Source organism: Triturus cristatus, chromosome 10, assembly GCF_964204655.1.
Source record: "Triturus cristatus chromosome 10, aTriCri1.1, whole genome shotgun sequence".
NCBI lineage: Eukaryota > Metazoa > Chordata > Amphibia > Caudata > Salamandridae > Triturus > Triturus cristatus.
In genome coordinates, this window is record NC_140593.1 from 334,263,326 (window position 1) to 334,279,355 (window position 16,030).

General features: G+C 43.0%; 1 protein-coding gene across 1 annotated transcript in view; it reads right to left on the reverse strand.

The window, feature by feature from the left end:
- TGM4 (transglutaminase 4) overlaps nt 1-16,030 on the reverse strand; it is a 185,259-nt gene that overhangs the window by 113,351 nt on the left and 55,878 nt on the right. The window contains exon 4 of the mRNA XM_085631544.1: nt 4,096-4,228. Within this exon, the coding sequence (XP_085487670.1) occupies nt 4,096-4,228 (133 nt within the window). The remainder of the gene's footprint in view (nt 1-4,095; nt 4,229-16,030) is intronic.

Genomic DNA, 16,030 nt, shown 5'->3' on the forward strand with positions numbered 1-16,030 from the left:
CAGACAAAAGGCGATGGGGGAGCAAGAGTCAGTTTTTGCAGTCCGGCGCTAGGCAAAGACCAAGCCGCCGAAAACAACATCATGAACGTGGCAGGCAGCAAGTGGTAAAATCCCGTCGAATACCTCCCACCTCCATGAGGGAGGACTCTGTCAGTGATCGCCAGTCCCACAACACTTCGGCCATTAAAAAGTAGGGAGGAGACCCCAGACTCCAAAATGACTCACCAGTGGAGGAAAGGCTATCCCGACTCCTGGACCGCGAGAGGGGGAGAGAAGGCTGAATACTGGAATCCAATTCTCTCTCCACGCTCCGACCGGGGGAAATGATCTCGGGGACCGCGGCAGCCACTACGGTAAAACGTGAAGGGCCGCCGTCTGGAAGGAAATCCAAATGAAAACTTGCCAGAGGGAAGAAGTCGTGGCGGGATGCAGAGCAATAGTGGGGTGTGTGAGATGGGGCTGGTTTCACCAACTTTTCAAGTGAGTGTGAGTGCATTCTCCATGATGTCACATGCAATGCCAAACTTTGCATGCCCATCTGAACCAGAAATAATTCCTCCCCACTCTTAGATCTTTTAATAAAAATACAATTGTGGCCATTACATTCTGAGGAGAGACATTTTGAAATATCTCTCTCCAAAACTTAAGCACTGATTAAGTAGTTTATACTTCTTCTGTTGAGTTTGATACATTTTCTTCTGGGTGGTAGTAGGAGTGCCAGCACCATTCTAATCTGCCAGTAGCTGGTCTTTCTAGCTGCAGCTTATGCTGGTATTAAGAGTAGCAGTCCTTGATTGAGGATGCTAGCCCTACTGCGAGTTTAAGATAATAACAACTGGTCTGCAACAGACTTGTGGTCTAGTTAACTCTTTTAAAGATAGTTTGAGAAAGCTGGAAGATGTAGCTTAGCCCATATTCACTTAATATTCTATATCATTTTGGTTGTGTAGGGATGCACATAAATACCAGTACTGGCTGCACCAACTAATGCTGAACACTTTCTTACTTGGGAGTTACTGAAAGTATCTCAAACTGCATGTAGCAGAATGTAACTCCCCACCCCCTTTCCACGTGGAAATGGCCTGTGAAGGCAAAAGAGCAGTCCATAAAAATGGAATGAGACTGAAAAACTTACTGTGAGGATCAGAAGTAAACATGGAATCCAAAGTAAAAGTTAGTTTATCGTACAAGATACCAACAACTGAATTTGATGTAATATCAAGTAACTTCACATTATCCTAAATGTCACAGAAAAAAAATCAAGATGTCATAACTCCTAAAATGGACCTAGAAATAGTCATATGGTCAATGACACATAATGCAGACACAAAATAGATGTAGTGTGAACCACATGCTGGACTGTTTAAGAGGATAATTAAAAATAGCATAGTGTATTCTTCATCTAGCTCACCTTGTCTTTACAGATATCCAGGTATGCTTGCAATGCCAGTTCAAAGCAATACTCGAAAATTCCTTCTTTTTCACCCAAGTACCATTGTCATTTTAGAATTACAAAATGCAAATAGACTGTTCTCGGCATCTGTTTTTGAACTCGACTTTTGCAGCATCTATTTTTGATCTCGACATATGCATTTTAAAAAAGAAATCTAATTTTTCATGTAGGTTGACTTAAGGTTGTTCAATTTGTTCAATTGAGGTAGTTACTCCATTAGGAAGAATTTAAAATACGTTTGAGGAAGGAACCTATGTTGTCTTGATTACAAGCAATGAAAAATATGCATTAGCGTGATGAAGGGTTCATAAGCTCAATATGAGATGTATGTCATACTAGGAAGTGTACCAGGGTGGGACAGAAAACCTGATCTACTTGATTAACAATACGAACTCTCTAGCCATTTATGAAGGATATTCGCCCCATATCAGTCATTAACAAAAGTGTAAGCATTTTCATAAAGAGTGATGTGTGAAAAGAAATCCATCTGCCCCTATACGTTTATGTATTTCTTCCATGATATTTTTTCCATGTGAAGGTATCTAAAGAATTTTATAGAGAGGTACTGGCACTTTTATTATTTAGGATGGGTTTTATATTGCAGTTTATGGGTTGGAACCTAAATAATTTCTACTTTTATGCCTGACATGGTTTGTGTACTAAGGGGAGCCTCTTTATGAGGAATGGTAAATATTGCTGCATGCCATATATGCCAAAATGTTTTCCATGCTATTGGTGGCAACAGCCAGAGGTGTTTCAACGTTTGGTCTCGCTTAATAATATGAAAGAACAAGAATTTTCTGAGATTTCGCAGAAAGGTTTCGACTCGTGCCAATATTCTTAGCCTAGTAATTAAGACATAAGCCATCTACCTTTGCAGAGGTGATGATTTTCTATTAAAAAAGGGCCTAGCACACCCATCGGGAGCTGGTCTGAGGTTATTCAGCTTCATTTTGCCTAGGAACACATTTAAATTATTTGACATAGATTAGAAACAAAACGTTTGTACCCAGAGATGAAAGGCTCATAAAACAGTACTAGTTTTCACTGATCCACCACTGGTTCATGCGCAAACCTCCTACTCATATTATTGTTTATATATTTCATCAATATCTTTTCATGTAGTGCTTGTTCTATCTTCTTTGTTTATAGCTGAGGTTAAGTACAGGTGTGTGGTCCTCAAGTGTTGCACAGATGGACTCAATTCCTGCGTTTAGAGCTCTTCTGATGTTACTTCCACCAACATTTGTGGATTGGGTTTCAGCCAAATGCCTGGCTGTTATTAAAGTTACCTGCTGGGTCTCTGCCACTAACTGTCAATTCCTTGTTCAGGCATGAGTGGACGATTTTGTTTGGTTTTACATCTTTGGTGAGACATATGGGTCATTTTTCTATGTCATGCGTTCTGTGAAGAAAAGTAGGGAACCATTTTTGTGTACCCCGGAAAACCTATGGCCTCAATTGTCTCAAATGTCTATTCCTATACTTCAGTGGTTCTTTACATGGTGTCAGAGACATCCGCCGTGTCAATTCAGGAGGTCCACAACGGTTTATAAAATTAAACAATATGATCAGATTAATAAAGCATATGTGTATTCAAAAGCAAAATGTAAAGTTTAAAATGAAGGTGATATCCTCAGCTAAATTTGTGACAGTAGTGCAAACAATGTCTAAGATGGACGATCAGTGTCCTCAGTAGAAGCACTAGTATGCGCCAACAGAGAGAGAAGTGAAATGCTAGACTCTACGGTATCTCTTCGTCTTTTAGAAAATGAAACACATTTTCAGGAGCACAAATTTTCCCTTTAATATGTTGATTGTCCTATTTTTTTACTTTGTGAATTAAATAAATATTTTACAAAATATGGATGTGTTTGTATCATATTTATGTATTTTGTGTATTTTGTTGAGCTCCAAATCATAGAAATAGTTAATGTCAATGTGCCTGACTTCCAGTAGTGTTTTAGCGGGGTCCAAAGATATCAAAAGGTTAAGAACCACTGCTGTTCCACATGAAAATCCTATGTACATTTATATACATCTTCCCTTCTTGAAAAGTGGTGTTTGAACATCTAGACACTGTTTGTCCGCATTTCGATCTGATGTGCTGTGCACCCTTGACCACGGGTGCGTATTTTGGTGGGGGTTCTGATTCAGGGACAATGATCGTCCTACTGGTTCCTCCCACTGATCGAAGGTTGAGAAAAATCTTATGCTCAAAGTAATGCCACGTAAATATTACCTATCAGCTGAGGCGAGAGAGACACGACTACAAATATTCAACAATGTGTGTATGAGCCACACTACTTCAAGACATTTGTAGGCATACAATTTCTCCTAGTATATTACAATGTACACTATTTAATTTCCCCTTTCATCTGCCAGATTTTCTGGCTGTCAGTCTTTAACAGGGGTGATATACAGAAACTCTATTTTTATTTGAATAAACTGGTAAGAATGGCTAGATTTCATTGTGAGTTAAGAATTGTTATAGTTTTTAAGGTGACCATCTATGACTATCAAAAGGAAAACCATTATTGGAAGCACCAGAAATGTTTTGATAGGTCAGGATCCTAAGCCATTGAAATATAGAGCATACTAGGTGAATGCATACTGAAGGACATTTTGAATTGTTTAATTACCTGGGCACCAGGGGTTGAATAACATGTAGACTGCATTATTTCGGGGTGTGAATGTAACTCCTTTTCCTGTTTTCACTGTCACAAGATATTTTCCAACGATGGCATCTGCTGGGCTTCTCACAACAACAATACACTGGAAGAACAATACATTGAATGCATACCATTACTGAGTATTTTTCAATAAGTTCAAGAAAATAAATTATGCAAAAAGAATGTAAATTCAGTTAATACCAGGCAGGGCCACTGGAATCATGTGGCACGAAAAGGTGAAATGATGTGGTGGGTACAATAACAATGCAGCACGAAAATGCAAATTGTTCAGTAGGATGCCGCTCATTCTGTGGCAGCATTTCACAATGTTGTCATTTTAGCACACATTAATATTGACTGGGCAAAAATCTGACCTCATTAGTATCAGTGTAACTCCTGAATACATCAATTAGCAACTGAGAGATGCCCAGTTAACCTTTGCAACGTGCCCATGACATGTATCACTTTTGTAGCTACTTTTGATCAGTTTTGTAATCTACATATTAGGAGGCAGGTGGAGTTGAGGCAAAATCATAGTTAATCAGAAAATGCTGCAGCTGCAGAATTGCATAATGCCATTGGCTTTGGGAATAGGGTAGATAAACTATTTTATTGATCAGACAGACCCTCTCAATATTGTGATAAAACTGTTGTCAATTCATTTTTTTTTTGTGTAAAATCAATATTATTAAATTATTTATCATTGTTTTCTTTTGAGCATGCAATTAGTAATAATGGTAGGTGGGTATATTGTTTATGGTTTAGGTAATGAAAACCGTATCAATTTTGGCATGAAACAAAATAAATACAATATAAAATATTTTCATAGTTTAAAAAAGGACTTCGTATTTTAGGGTGTGAACAGAGAGTTTGAATACATCCGATAATGTTAATGATTTAGATCATAGAATCCAAGGATGTCAAGGCAGAAGTCAGAACAAAGTTTTTTCCTAATCTGATTTAGTGTGTTTTTCTATAATTAATTCGATGTGCAAGTCAGCAGAGCTCTTCGTCAACCATTAGTTTCTACAGGGACAAGTTGATCGTGGTCACTATGTACAAGCCTTTATTGCTAAAGATAGCTGGAGCTCTGGAGTACAGACTTCTTCCATTCTTTGATTTTTTAAATATTACATTCAGTGTGCATAACTGAGTAATTAATTTGACAGTCTTCCTTTTTTCCTTACTGTATAGTGTAAAATTCGTAGCAAGAGGGTTTATTGTAGAAATTGGATGAATTAGATGTTCATTTGTTGCTATGGCGCAGGCATGGCCCTGCTTGCTACAGTGCTCTGTGCAGAGTACAATTTACATATTGCTTTTTGTCTTCTCGGGCGTTGGTGCTAAATTGTGATGCCATTTCAGTAAAAAGATAAAATCAGTGCTCCTTTGAGGCTGTGGTTTTCACAGCCTAATCATGAATTCTGAGATATTTTATCAACTTGCAGTTCATTTGGGAATCTAACAGATCAGGCCCTTGTATTATAGCAGCACTAATGTCCTTATTCCTCTAGCGATAAGGGCTGTTATTAGTAAAGTGACATGTGCTGTGTAATGTTTGGGGCACATACAGATTAGATGAATGAGCTCCTTTTTTTTGCTGCCACAAAGTCGGCATGCTCTAGGCCCTTTATTCATCCAATGCGGTAGGTCCGCTATTGACGGTAACTTTCCGAGTGCCATCAGTTGTTTTTTTAGATGTACCGAAAATGTGAGATTTAAGTAAAATGCTGGTATAAGGGTTTTATAGTTTTTAATCACCATCCAGGCGTGTGATTTGTATAAGTATAAAGTATAAAGAAGCTTGTTAAGCGCTCGAATGCCAGTGGCGTCTTGGCGCTGAAGTGTGAGAGAGACGACAAAGATGGAGGTAGGTGACTACTGGACATTGAACAGCCTGGACTTCAGAGCTTTCCTAAAAGAAAGGAGGTCTGGCTGAAGGCGTAGGGTGACAGGGAGCTTGTTCCATAGCTGGGTTGCACAGGTGGAGAATGAATGGCCACCCCATCTAGCACGTCTGTATCTAGAGGTGCAGATAAGGCCAAGATTGGCCGATCGTAGGTCTCATCGGGGGACGTAAAGTCTGAATAGATTCTGACAGTATGTGGAACCACCACCATAGTGTGCCTTGTGCACCAGGCAAAGTGCCTTAAACTCAATTCTCTGTTGAACAGGGAGCCAGTGTAATGATCTTCTTGCAGAGGAGGTGGGATGGCCCTTCGGAAGTTGTAAAAGAACACGAACAGCAGCGTTCTGCAAAGATTGGATTTTACTAATCTGGAACTTATCAATGCCCAAGAACATCGAGTTACAGTAATCGAGTCTTGACATGAAAAGAGCGGCCATTACCGTCTTCTGGAGTGACTTGGGAATAAAAGGAAAAATGTTATGGAGGGTTTTAAGCAGAAAAAAACAGGCAGAGGTTATGCTGTTCACATGAGCTGACATATTCATTTTGTTGTCAAAAATCACGCCAAGATTTCTGACCTTTTCCACAGGGAGAGGACAGACTCCTGTCTCTAACGGCCACCAAAGGTTGTTCCAAATTGCTGGTCCGTTCCCAAATTCCATGCCTTCTGTCTTCTCTGTGTTGATTTTTAGGAAACTTTGCGTCATCCAAGCCATGATGTCCTTAAGACAAGCATGAAAGCCTACCGCTGTTAGTACTGGAGTGTCAGATAGCGAGATGACCAATTGCGAGTCGTCCGCGTAGGACACAAAAGCAAAGCCATGCTTCCTGACAACAGTAGCCAGCGGCCTCACATAGAGATTGAACAGGGTAGGGCATAAGGCTGAGCCCTGTGGAACACCACAGGGCAGATTGAAATTGTCTGATGTTAAACCCTCCCAGTTCAGTGATTTCTGTCGATCCTGCAGAAAAGAAGAAAGAAGGGCCAGAGCTCGCTGACTAATGCCTACCTCCTTTAGTCGTTGCACTAAGACCGTATGATTGACGGTGTCGAAAGCAGCCGACAGGTCTAGGAGGACTAGAATAGCCCTCCCACCCCCGTCGACTGCCGCCCGAATTCCCTCCGCTGCAGCAATCAGAGCAGACTCAGTGGAGTGTTTCGAATGAAAGCCATGCTGAGACAAATCGAGCAAATTATTACAGTCCAGATATTCAGTTAGCATAGCATTCATATGTTTTTCCATGATCTTAGCGACCAGAGGCAGACCAGAGATTGGTCGGTAGTTTTTAAAATCAGTGGGATCAAGCGAAGCTTTCTTCAAGATTGGTCTGACGCTAGCAGTCTTCCAAGCAATAGGGTAAGTCTCTGACACCAATGCTTGATTTATTAAAAGCATGAGGGTCGGACTAATCTTGTCCGCAACCAGATGCATGACCGACGGGGGACAAGGATCGAGAACTGACCCTGATTTGGTGGTTTTTAACATGTCTGTTACAGCCTCGACAGATAGTGACCCAAAACACGTGAAACCGCCCTGCCTAATCTCGGAAGGCCAAGAAGGTTGAGGTAGAGCTTGACCAGAGAGTGGGGTTGAGAGGTTGGGCAGGTCATCATATATTGTCTGGACTTTGTCATAGAAGAAAGTTGCCAGCTGGTTACAGAAGTCCTGGTCAGGGCGGAACAAACTGCCCTGCTGAGGTTTGGACAGAAGGGACACAGATTTAAAAAGTTCTTTGGCAGAATTGCCAGCGGCCTGAATTTTCCCTGTGAAGTATGTTGTCTTGGCTAGAAGAATGGCCTCTTTGTATTTATTAAGGGCGATGTCATAAAGGTCTTTACTGACCCTGCTGTAATCCACTCTCCACAGACGCTCATACCGTCTGCATTGAACTTTTAGTTGTTTAAGTCCAGGGCTGTACCACGGGGCTCCGGCCGGGCGCCTGTTGAGTGTGGCCGTCTTTGCGAGGGCAACACAGTTGACCGCTACCGAGACCAAATCATTAAACTGGGCTGCTGCCACATCATTATCTCAGTCTAAAATAGGAGGGGGGTGGGCCAGTACTGGTGATCCTAGTCCACTGCCGGAACATGACTTTAACAGGTTTATGAGAGGTACCCGTGCTGGCCAGCCTGGCCCTGACTTCAAAGAATACTGCTTTGTGGTCGGTCCAAGGAAGCGCATCAGCCCTACAGTAGGTGACATCTGGTTAATTAGAGAACAGCCCATCAAGAATATGGCCTCCTTCATGTGTGGGATCGGACACTAACTGATGTAGGCCAAATGCTGCCATAACATCTAGGAGTCTGTTCGTGTCTGGGCAAATACTTGATTCCAGATGAAAGTTGAAATCGCCAAGAATAGAATAGGAATCTAAATTCATTCAAGATTCCATATAGGACATGAGGGCCAATGGAAAGGCAGCTCTAGGGCCAGGCGGTCGATAAACCAGCAGGCCTTGAAATATCGTTACGTCCTTGAGCTTAATGCAAAATTAAATTGCTTCAGCATGGAGATCTGTCACAGTCCTCATCTGGACTTTAAAAGTTTGATTATAGACAATGGCGATGCCCCCGCCTCTACTAACCGTTCGATCAAGAGTCAGAACTGCATAGCCTGAGGGCAAAGCGGCATTCCAGTCTGGGGCGGATGCTGCCTCCGCCCAGGTCTCAGTTAAGAAGACCATGTCAGGGTTATGTGCACTTAGAAAAATTTCGAGCTCGACTTTGTGTTTTACCACCGAGCGTACATTTAAAAGAATGCCCTTGAACATCTTTAGTGAGGCCCGCTCCACTGTCCTGGTCGGAACTGGTACACCGCCAGTACGGGGAATAACCGGGGTACGGAGACTCTCTTTGCTACCACAATCAGTAAGGCAGGCAGTGCCTCCGTGGCTCCCACTGTTACTATTGGTGTTCCTAACCACCAAAAAATGGCAGTGTGTACACAGGAGCAAACCCACCTCATCATGAAGATTGAACAGGGCGCAGTCCCCACGAGGTTGTGTCCGGAGCTTAAACAGCATCTGAGAGGTATAGCGTATAGAGCCAGCCTGACCACAGGTCCTGGCCACGGACACGTTCCGGGCACTGAAGGGCGCAGACGGGCTTGCCTTTGGCCTTCAAACACATATAACGCATGACGCCAGCATGCGTTATATGTGTTTGAAGGCCAAAAGAACTAGAATGCTGACCAACCATAGACAGGCCCGCTTGCGCGGACGGGCACCGCTACTGATGGAGAGTGATCCAGTTATTTACAATGGGAGAGAGTGCATAAAATAAAACAGTTTTAAAAACATCCAGAATTAAAACCCCAATCCCCACAAAGGCCTCTCGCAACCCGCTGAAATTACAAAGTTAACACACCAGCCACAGCGTCAGCATCTCATATGCTGTGCTCGCGCCAGCGTGTTTTATATGTGTTTGAAAGCCAAAAGAACTAGAACGTTGACCAACCGTAGACGGGCCTGCTCGCACGGACAGGCACCGCTACTGATGGAAAGTGATTCCATCTGTGGCTAAAGGTGTTTTTGTCAAGCAACAAGGAGTGACATTTTGCAGCTTTATTTATGACTTGTTGAAAGGTTGTAAAAGGTAGATTATTTTTCCATAGCTCAATAGTGCATGTGGTTGTTAATGCTTTATAGAGATATTGATTGTATGCTGATAATTTGTCATTATCAAGTTCTGTCCAAAAAGCCTTATTGAGTGTGAAACAAGCAAAATGTTGTTTCAATCGATACCAATGCTTTATTGTGGTGTACATTCTCCCTATTATTTAATTGATAAGCCCGATTTCCAGTCGTACCTGTGCCAGTGTTGCTGTCTGAGGAAGCTGAAAGACCGTTTTGTAGGTTGTAACTAGCAGCTTATTGAAAAGTGCTGAATATTTGACTTGTAAAGCAATGCTAACGTAACATATCGGCAGCATTTTTGCCACTACCACAGTGAGTAATGGTTTGATAGATGGGCCATTCAGTTTTTTCTGTGACATATAGTTTATCTGATCTCTGTGATTTAATCTGTTGTTGATGTAAATCCCCAGGTATTTGTAGCTGGCTACTTCCTCCAGCGGTTTACCATCTAACCAGATATTCTGCTGGATGCTAGGGTGATTACTAATGAGCATTGTTTTGGTTTTAGATGTATTGATTTCTAGATTGTTAGCCAGTATATATTCCATCATTTCAATGAGTGACCTTCTGAGGCCAACCTTAGTTAAGCTCATTAGAACCTCGTTGTCTGCATATGAGAGATGCGATAAAGAAGGCTTTCCCAGCCGCGGCGGATGGGAGTTGATCTTGTTAAGCTGTTGAGCCAAGTCAGACATAAACAGATTGAAAAGGTATGGCGCCAACACACATCCTTGTTTCAAGCCCTTGTTTCTATTCAGCGTTCTTGATATTCTGGAGCCGCCACCCAGCTTTATTCTTATCTAGGTTTGGGAGTAAAATAACATTATTCCTTATAGTATTCTTTTGGGGATGTTCCAGGCTCTAAATCTTTTCCACAAGCAGTGACGATCCACGCTGTCAAAGGCTGCTTTTAGCTCTATAAAGCAGGAATGTATTTTTTTTCCGCTTGCATTTTTCTGCTATTAGAGAGAGAGTTAGAATGTTTGTGGTTGTTCCAATCCCTTTTCTGAAGCCTGTCTGGTTAATAAGGATCAGGTTGAACTTGTCCAACCAATGCAACAACACTTACTTGCCATGGGTAGCATTTACTAGGGGCTTACATGTAAGTAGGCTAAGCCAATTGGGAAATAGCCAATTCGACATTCATGTTTAAGGGTGAGGGCATAGTCACTGAGGTCTGGTTAGCAGGCCTCAGTGCACTATCAGAGTCGAAAAACCAGCAACATCAGTCCAAAAACGTTGGGGTGATCATACAAAAGGAGGCATTTCCTTAGACTGGTAGTTTATGTTGATGTCTGCCAGTACAGCCTAGACTCTCAGACTAAGGTCAGTTATCATTCTTTCCTGATGCTTTGCCTCCCTTTAACCCCTAAATTCATATTTAAAAGGTTAAAATTGGGTAAATGTTTAAAACCTAGGTGCTCATTTCAAAAAGACAAACATCTGTGGAAAAAATAAACAGCGGATTCAAAATTCTCCAAACTATATTTTAGGATTTGGAAGGAGCATGCACTGTGTCTGTCATACAAGGGGTGACGGCTTGGGTTTCTGGGGCTATCAAACCCTTATTATGCCAATGCTGGAGCATGAATGTTGACTCACTATAAATGGGAAATAACCATAGGTGGTCACTTAGGGAGTTGGACTCAGGATCTTGTCCAGACAATGCTAGAGTGCTGGCCTAATGAGGAATGTGTACATTTGTTGTGTCCTGTATTTCATTTTGTGTTCATATAGAACTACTACCTTTTTTCAAAAAAGTAAGTATTGGGCTGGACATTCATTTAGTGCAGTCACTGAGCATGCTTTGAGTCTTGAGCCTATGTAAACATTGTACCTACCTGCCCCCAAGAAACCTTGGATGGCTTCACCTTGATGCCACCAAGAGTCAAGTGCTGAAGCGGTAGTACTTGGCCCAGTTATTGAGAGACGATAATAAGCTTGGACCAGGGAAATCAAGAGTTCAAGGCCTCATCCCCCATGTTTGGGCCCAACAACTACTAACAAAAACTTTTTTATTGGCTAGTTGGGATATCTCTAGTCCCCTGAAATAACACAATAACATAGCTGTAATAAGTTATTTTATTACACTTCAGTTGTGTCCTCACAATTCCTGCATCCAGTGGCAGCAGCCAAGGTAAAATGCATGCCACAGATCATGAAGGATCAAACCCAGATCTGTTGACTGGGTGTGAGTGTTTGATTGGTTCTGATGCTCCGTCCATCACCACCCCCTTTTGTACCACTTTGTTTGCCATAAGTTGGCAGGGTATGCTCAGACGTGAGTCCCTTCTCACTTTGCCACTGGATTCAAGCAAGCCTGGCTGAAGATGGCTGAAATGCCAGAAACCAGTCCTAGGAAGCTTGTTTCCGGTCCAGGGAAGTCATGGCTTGGCATTTCGGGCTGGACTGTTCCCATGAGGCACAGGGTCAGACTGATTTGCATATGGCCATGTCTGAACTGGGGTGGCAGAGTGGGCTAAAGAACGGTGAAGGATCAAACCCAGATCTGTTGACTGGGTGTGAGTGTTTGATTGGTTCTGATGCTCCGTCCATCACCACCCCCTTTTGTACCGCTTTGTTCGCCATAAGTTGGCAGGGTATGCTCAGACGTGAGTCCCTTGCTCACTTTGCCTCTGGATTCAAGCAAGCCTGGCTGAAGACGGCTGAAATGCCAGAAACCGGTCCTAGGAAGCTTGTTTCCGGTCCAGGGAATTCATGGCTTGGCATTTCGGGCTGGACTGTTCCCATGAGGCATAGGGTCAGACTGATTTGCATATGGCCATGTCTGAACTGGGGTGGCAGAGTGGGCTAAAGAACGGTGAAGGATCAAACCCAGATCTGTTGACTGGGTGTGAGTGTTTGATTGGTTCTGATGCTCCGTCCATCACCACCCCCTTTTGTACAGATCATACCTACACCTGCAGTTTTAATACCTTCTTTTTCGTTCTAATGATCTGTTTTTCTAAAATAAGCAGGGATCAGTTAAAAGGAGATATTTATGGCAACATGTATATTTTTTTTGCACCAATAGTTCATTTTGGGGAACTATAGACTCTTTGTGCTTGTTTCTACCCATTCTGAGTGGCACCATTTTTTAAATCTGATTTATATTAAACTCATTACGCAACCATACGTTCTTTTTCAAATGAAAAAGCAAGGATTTCAGCATTTGTGGAAAGGTTAATTGTGTGACCATGCATTATCAAGAATACAATTCCTTCTGCTTTACTTTAAATGGATATTACAAGTCATCACTGAGTGGCAAGATTAGGGGTGGATGGTCAAGTCTGCTCCGCTAGTAGGGTTTGCAGAGTTTTGCCAATCTGCACTCCGCTTGGAGCATGGAGTTCAGCATAATACCCACCATACAAAGCATGGCAGAGTATCCAGGTGCCCACCCCTACTCCTAACACAATGCTGATTGCACTTAGCATCTGTCACATGCGGGGACATGGATTCAGGCATACCTTGTGCTTCCTTTGGTATGATGTGTTCTTGTTTTGGACTTCTTTGTCAGATAGATCTGGCTTGTTTTTGATTGCAGATTAGAGGAGCATGGTTGTTCCTGCAGCACATGGTTCCTGAAGTGAAGTTGGGTCATCCATGGCCCAGCGAGCCGCCTCCTGCCTGCAGTAGCCTCCATGGTGCCCCCTATGTCCAGGGCTAGGGTGGCCCCCGCGCACTGCAGACTTCTGCTATGTATGAGGCAGGGATCATAGCACCGTGGGAGATGCTGGCTGGCCTGGGGGATCTGCAGGACCTAGAGGGCATAAGACAAACAAGCATCTGGAGCTGATTTTGTCCTTCATGGCTGAATTTACGCAGGGTGCCCTCAGCTCTGGATGTGGATCCACTGCCAGCCCTGAAGGAGAAGATGTCTTCACTGATCTCTGTTTGCTTCTCCCCACAGGCTTCATCATCTCTTGGTGCTGAGGTGGGAGGCTGGAGAGCACCCACCGAGGTTTCCGTGTGAGGATTAGTCTCATCCTTATACCGAGAATGGTACGGCACTCACAAAATCTGTTCTACCTCCCTTCTAGTTGAGTTATTGAATTGTGGCATTGGTGCTGACTCTGATAAGGTAAGTAGGGCACTACCTTCAGAAGCTGTGTTTGACTGTGAATCTGTGAGTGGCAACAATTACGCACCACAATGGCTGCCAGCTGGGACCTGTTCAGCAAACACCTACCCCCATTTCTCAAAACTCTTACTTTAAGCTTCTCTCTAAAATCTACCCAGGGCATTTTGAGAACCATAAAAAAGTAAAATGGTCGTAAAGTGGAACATTTCTGTGGGAGGCTGGAAGTCCTACTCTGCCTTTCCCTTGGCATGTGGGAGTGCTGATTTAGGGTATCAAGGGAGTGATGAATGGGCCACGTCCTGGTTTTGTGTCCATTGCAATGCTGCTTGCTACCTGTGGCTGGAAGCCTTCCTCACAGCCTTGTATGTATACTGTAAACAAGTTATGCAACGTAATGTAATGCTGATGGCACTTCCTCATAAATTAAACCCTACAGATGCCTTGTATCACATAGACAAAGATGTGGCCTGGTGTGGCTAGACTTACTGATCTGGCATTGGGATGTGGAGAACAGGGTTCAAGTCCTGCCCATTGTTCAACATCCTATGAATCTGGGCAAATCACTGAAATTACTTGTGCCCACTCTTGGCAATGATGCTCCACATCCTGTGATTCTGGACAAATCACTTAATCTCCCCGTGCCTAACAAAAATGAATGGGTTCATCTGTATTGAAACTGGTGCTCATGTAAAGCGCTCTGATACCCGATTTCTTGGGTCTAGTTCGCGCTATATAAAACTCTACACAATAAATAAATAAAATAAAACATGAAATATAAACCTTTTCTGTTGTGAAACACTCTAATGCCCTGAGGCAAGGCTTGCAAAATTAAAAAAAATGCCACAAAGAAATACGAGGGCCTTTGAAACAGCCTGACTCAGGTGCAAGTACAAAAGCCCCCCCTCATTTTGCAGCAACCAAAGGCTCTCAACATATCGTAAACATGAGGGCTTCTCATGAACAACACGCCCTCACATTGCATCATCTGCTAGAAAAGCACTGTGTTATTTCATAAAGCCACGTGGACCATGACTATAGGTTTTAATGACTTTAGCACTTCCTAACTGAACGAAATGCTTACATTTTTTTTTTGCAAAAAGCACAATTGATGGGCAGAATGCTGAACAATTTCAAACATTTACCCCCAGTACAAAGATCTGGGCCAAAATCCATTATTTTTTTGCTCACCACACCATTTCAGTTTGGATCCAGTCATATGCTAATCAGTCATGACCCTGCACCCCATGGGAACAGTACAACCTGATCTGCCAGACTAGGTCCTCCCTGGACCGAAAACAAGCATCCTAGGGCCAGTTTCAGGGTATCACCCCCTCACCAGTCTGGAAAGCTTGACTCCAGTGCATAGTGAGCAAAGGACCCACGTCCGGGCATACCACTCCCACTTAGGGTGACAAATGCAAAAAGAACAGTTGAAGGATGGAATGCTGAACAATGTCAAACATTCACCCCAAGTACAGAGATCTGGGTCTAAATCCATATTTTTTTTGCTCACCATGCCGGTTTGGAACCATCCATATGCAAATCAGTCTAGACCCTGCTCTTCATGGGAACAGTACAGCCCAAACTGCCAGGCCAGATCCTTCCAGTCTGGAAACAAGCATCCTAGGACCGGTTTATGGTTATTACCCCTCATCAGCCAGGATAGCTTGTCTCCAGAGGCAAGGCGAGAACGGGACCCAAGTATGGACATACCCATGCCATATAGGGATACGAATGCAAAAAGAACAATTGATGGACGGAATGCTGAACAATGTCAAACACTGACCCCCCAGCACAGAGATCTGGGCCTAAATCTATCTTTTTTTGCTCACCACGCCATTTTAGTTTGGACCAGTCATATGCAATTCAGTCTTGACCCTGTACCCAATGGGAACGGTCCAGCCCGAACTGCCAGGCCAGGTCCTCCTCGGACCGGAACCAAGCATCCTAGGAAACTGTTTCGGGGTATCACCCTTCATCAGCTAAGATAGCTTGACTCCAGTGGCATGGCGACCAGAGTCTAATTTACAGGCTGAAAATTAGGTGTGGGCACAACTCCGTGGAATACATAATGTACAGCAGAATTACTTTATCCCATATATTATTTTCCCATTCACAGCCGGGAAACAGCAGCACAGGTAGTACATAGGAACACTCGTGCCCCTGTTATGTTTTATGCTTATTGAGGAAGGGCTTGTGCATACCCAGCGCTGACAGTTTGTTAAGGAAAGTGAAGTACCGTGAACAAAGGGTGTACTTTTAAAGGAATTTTGCAC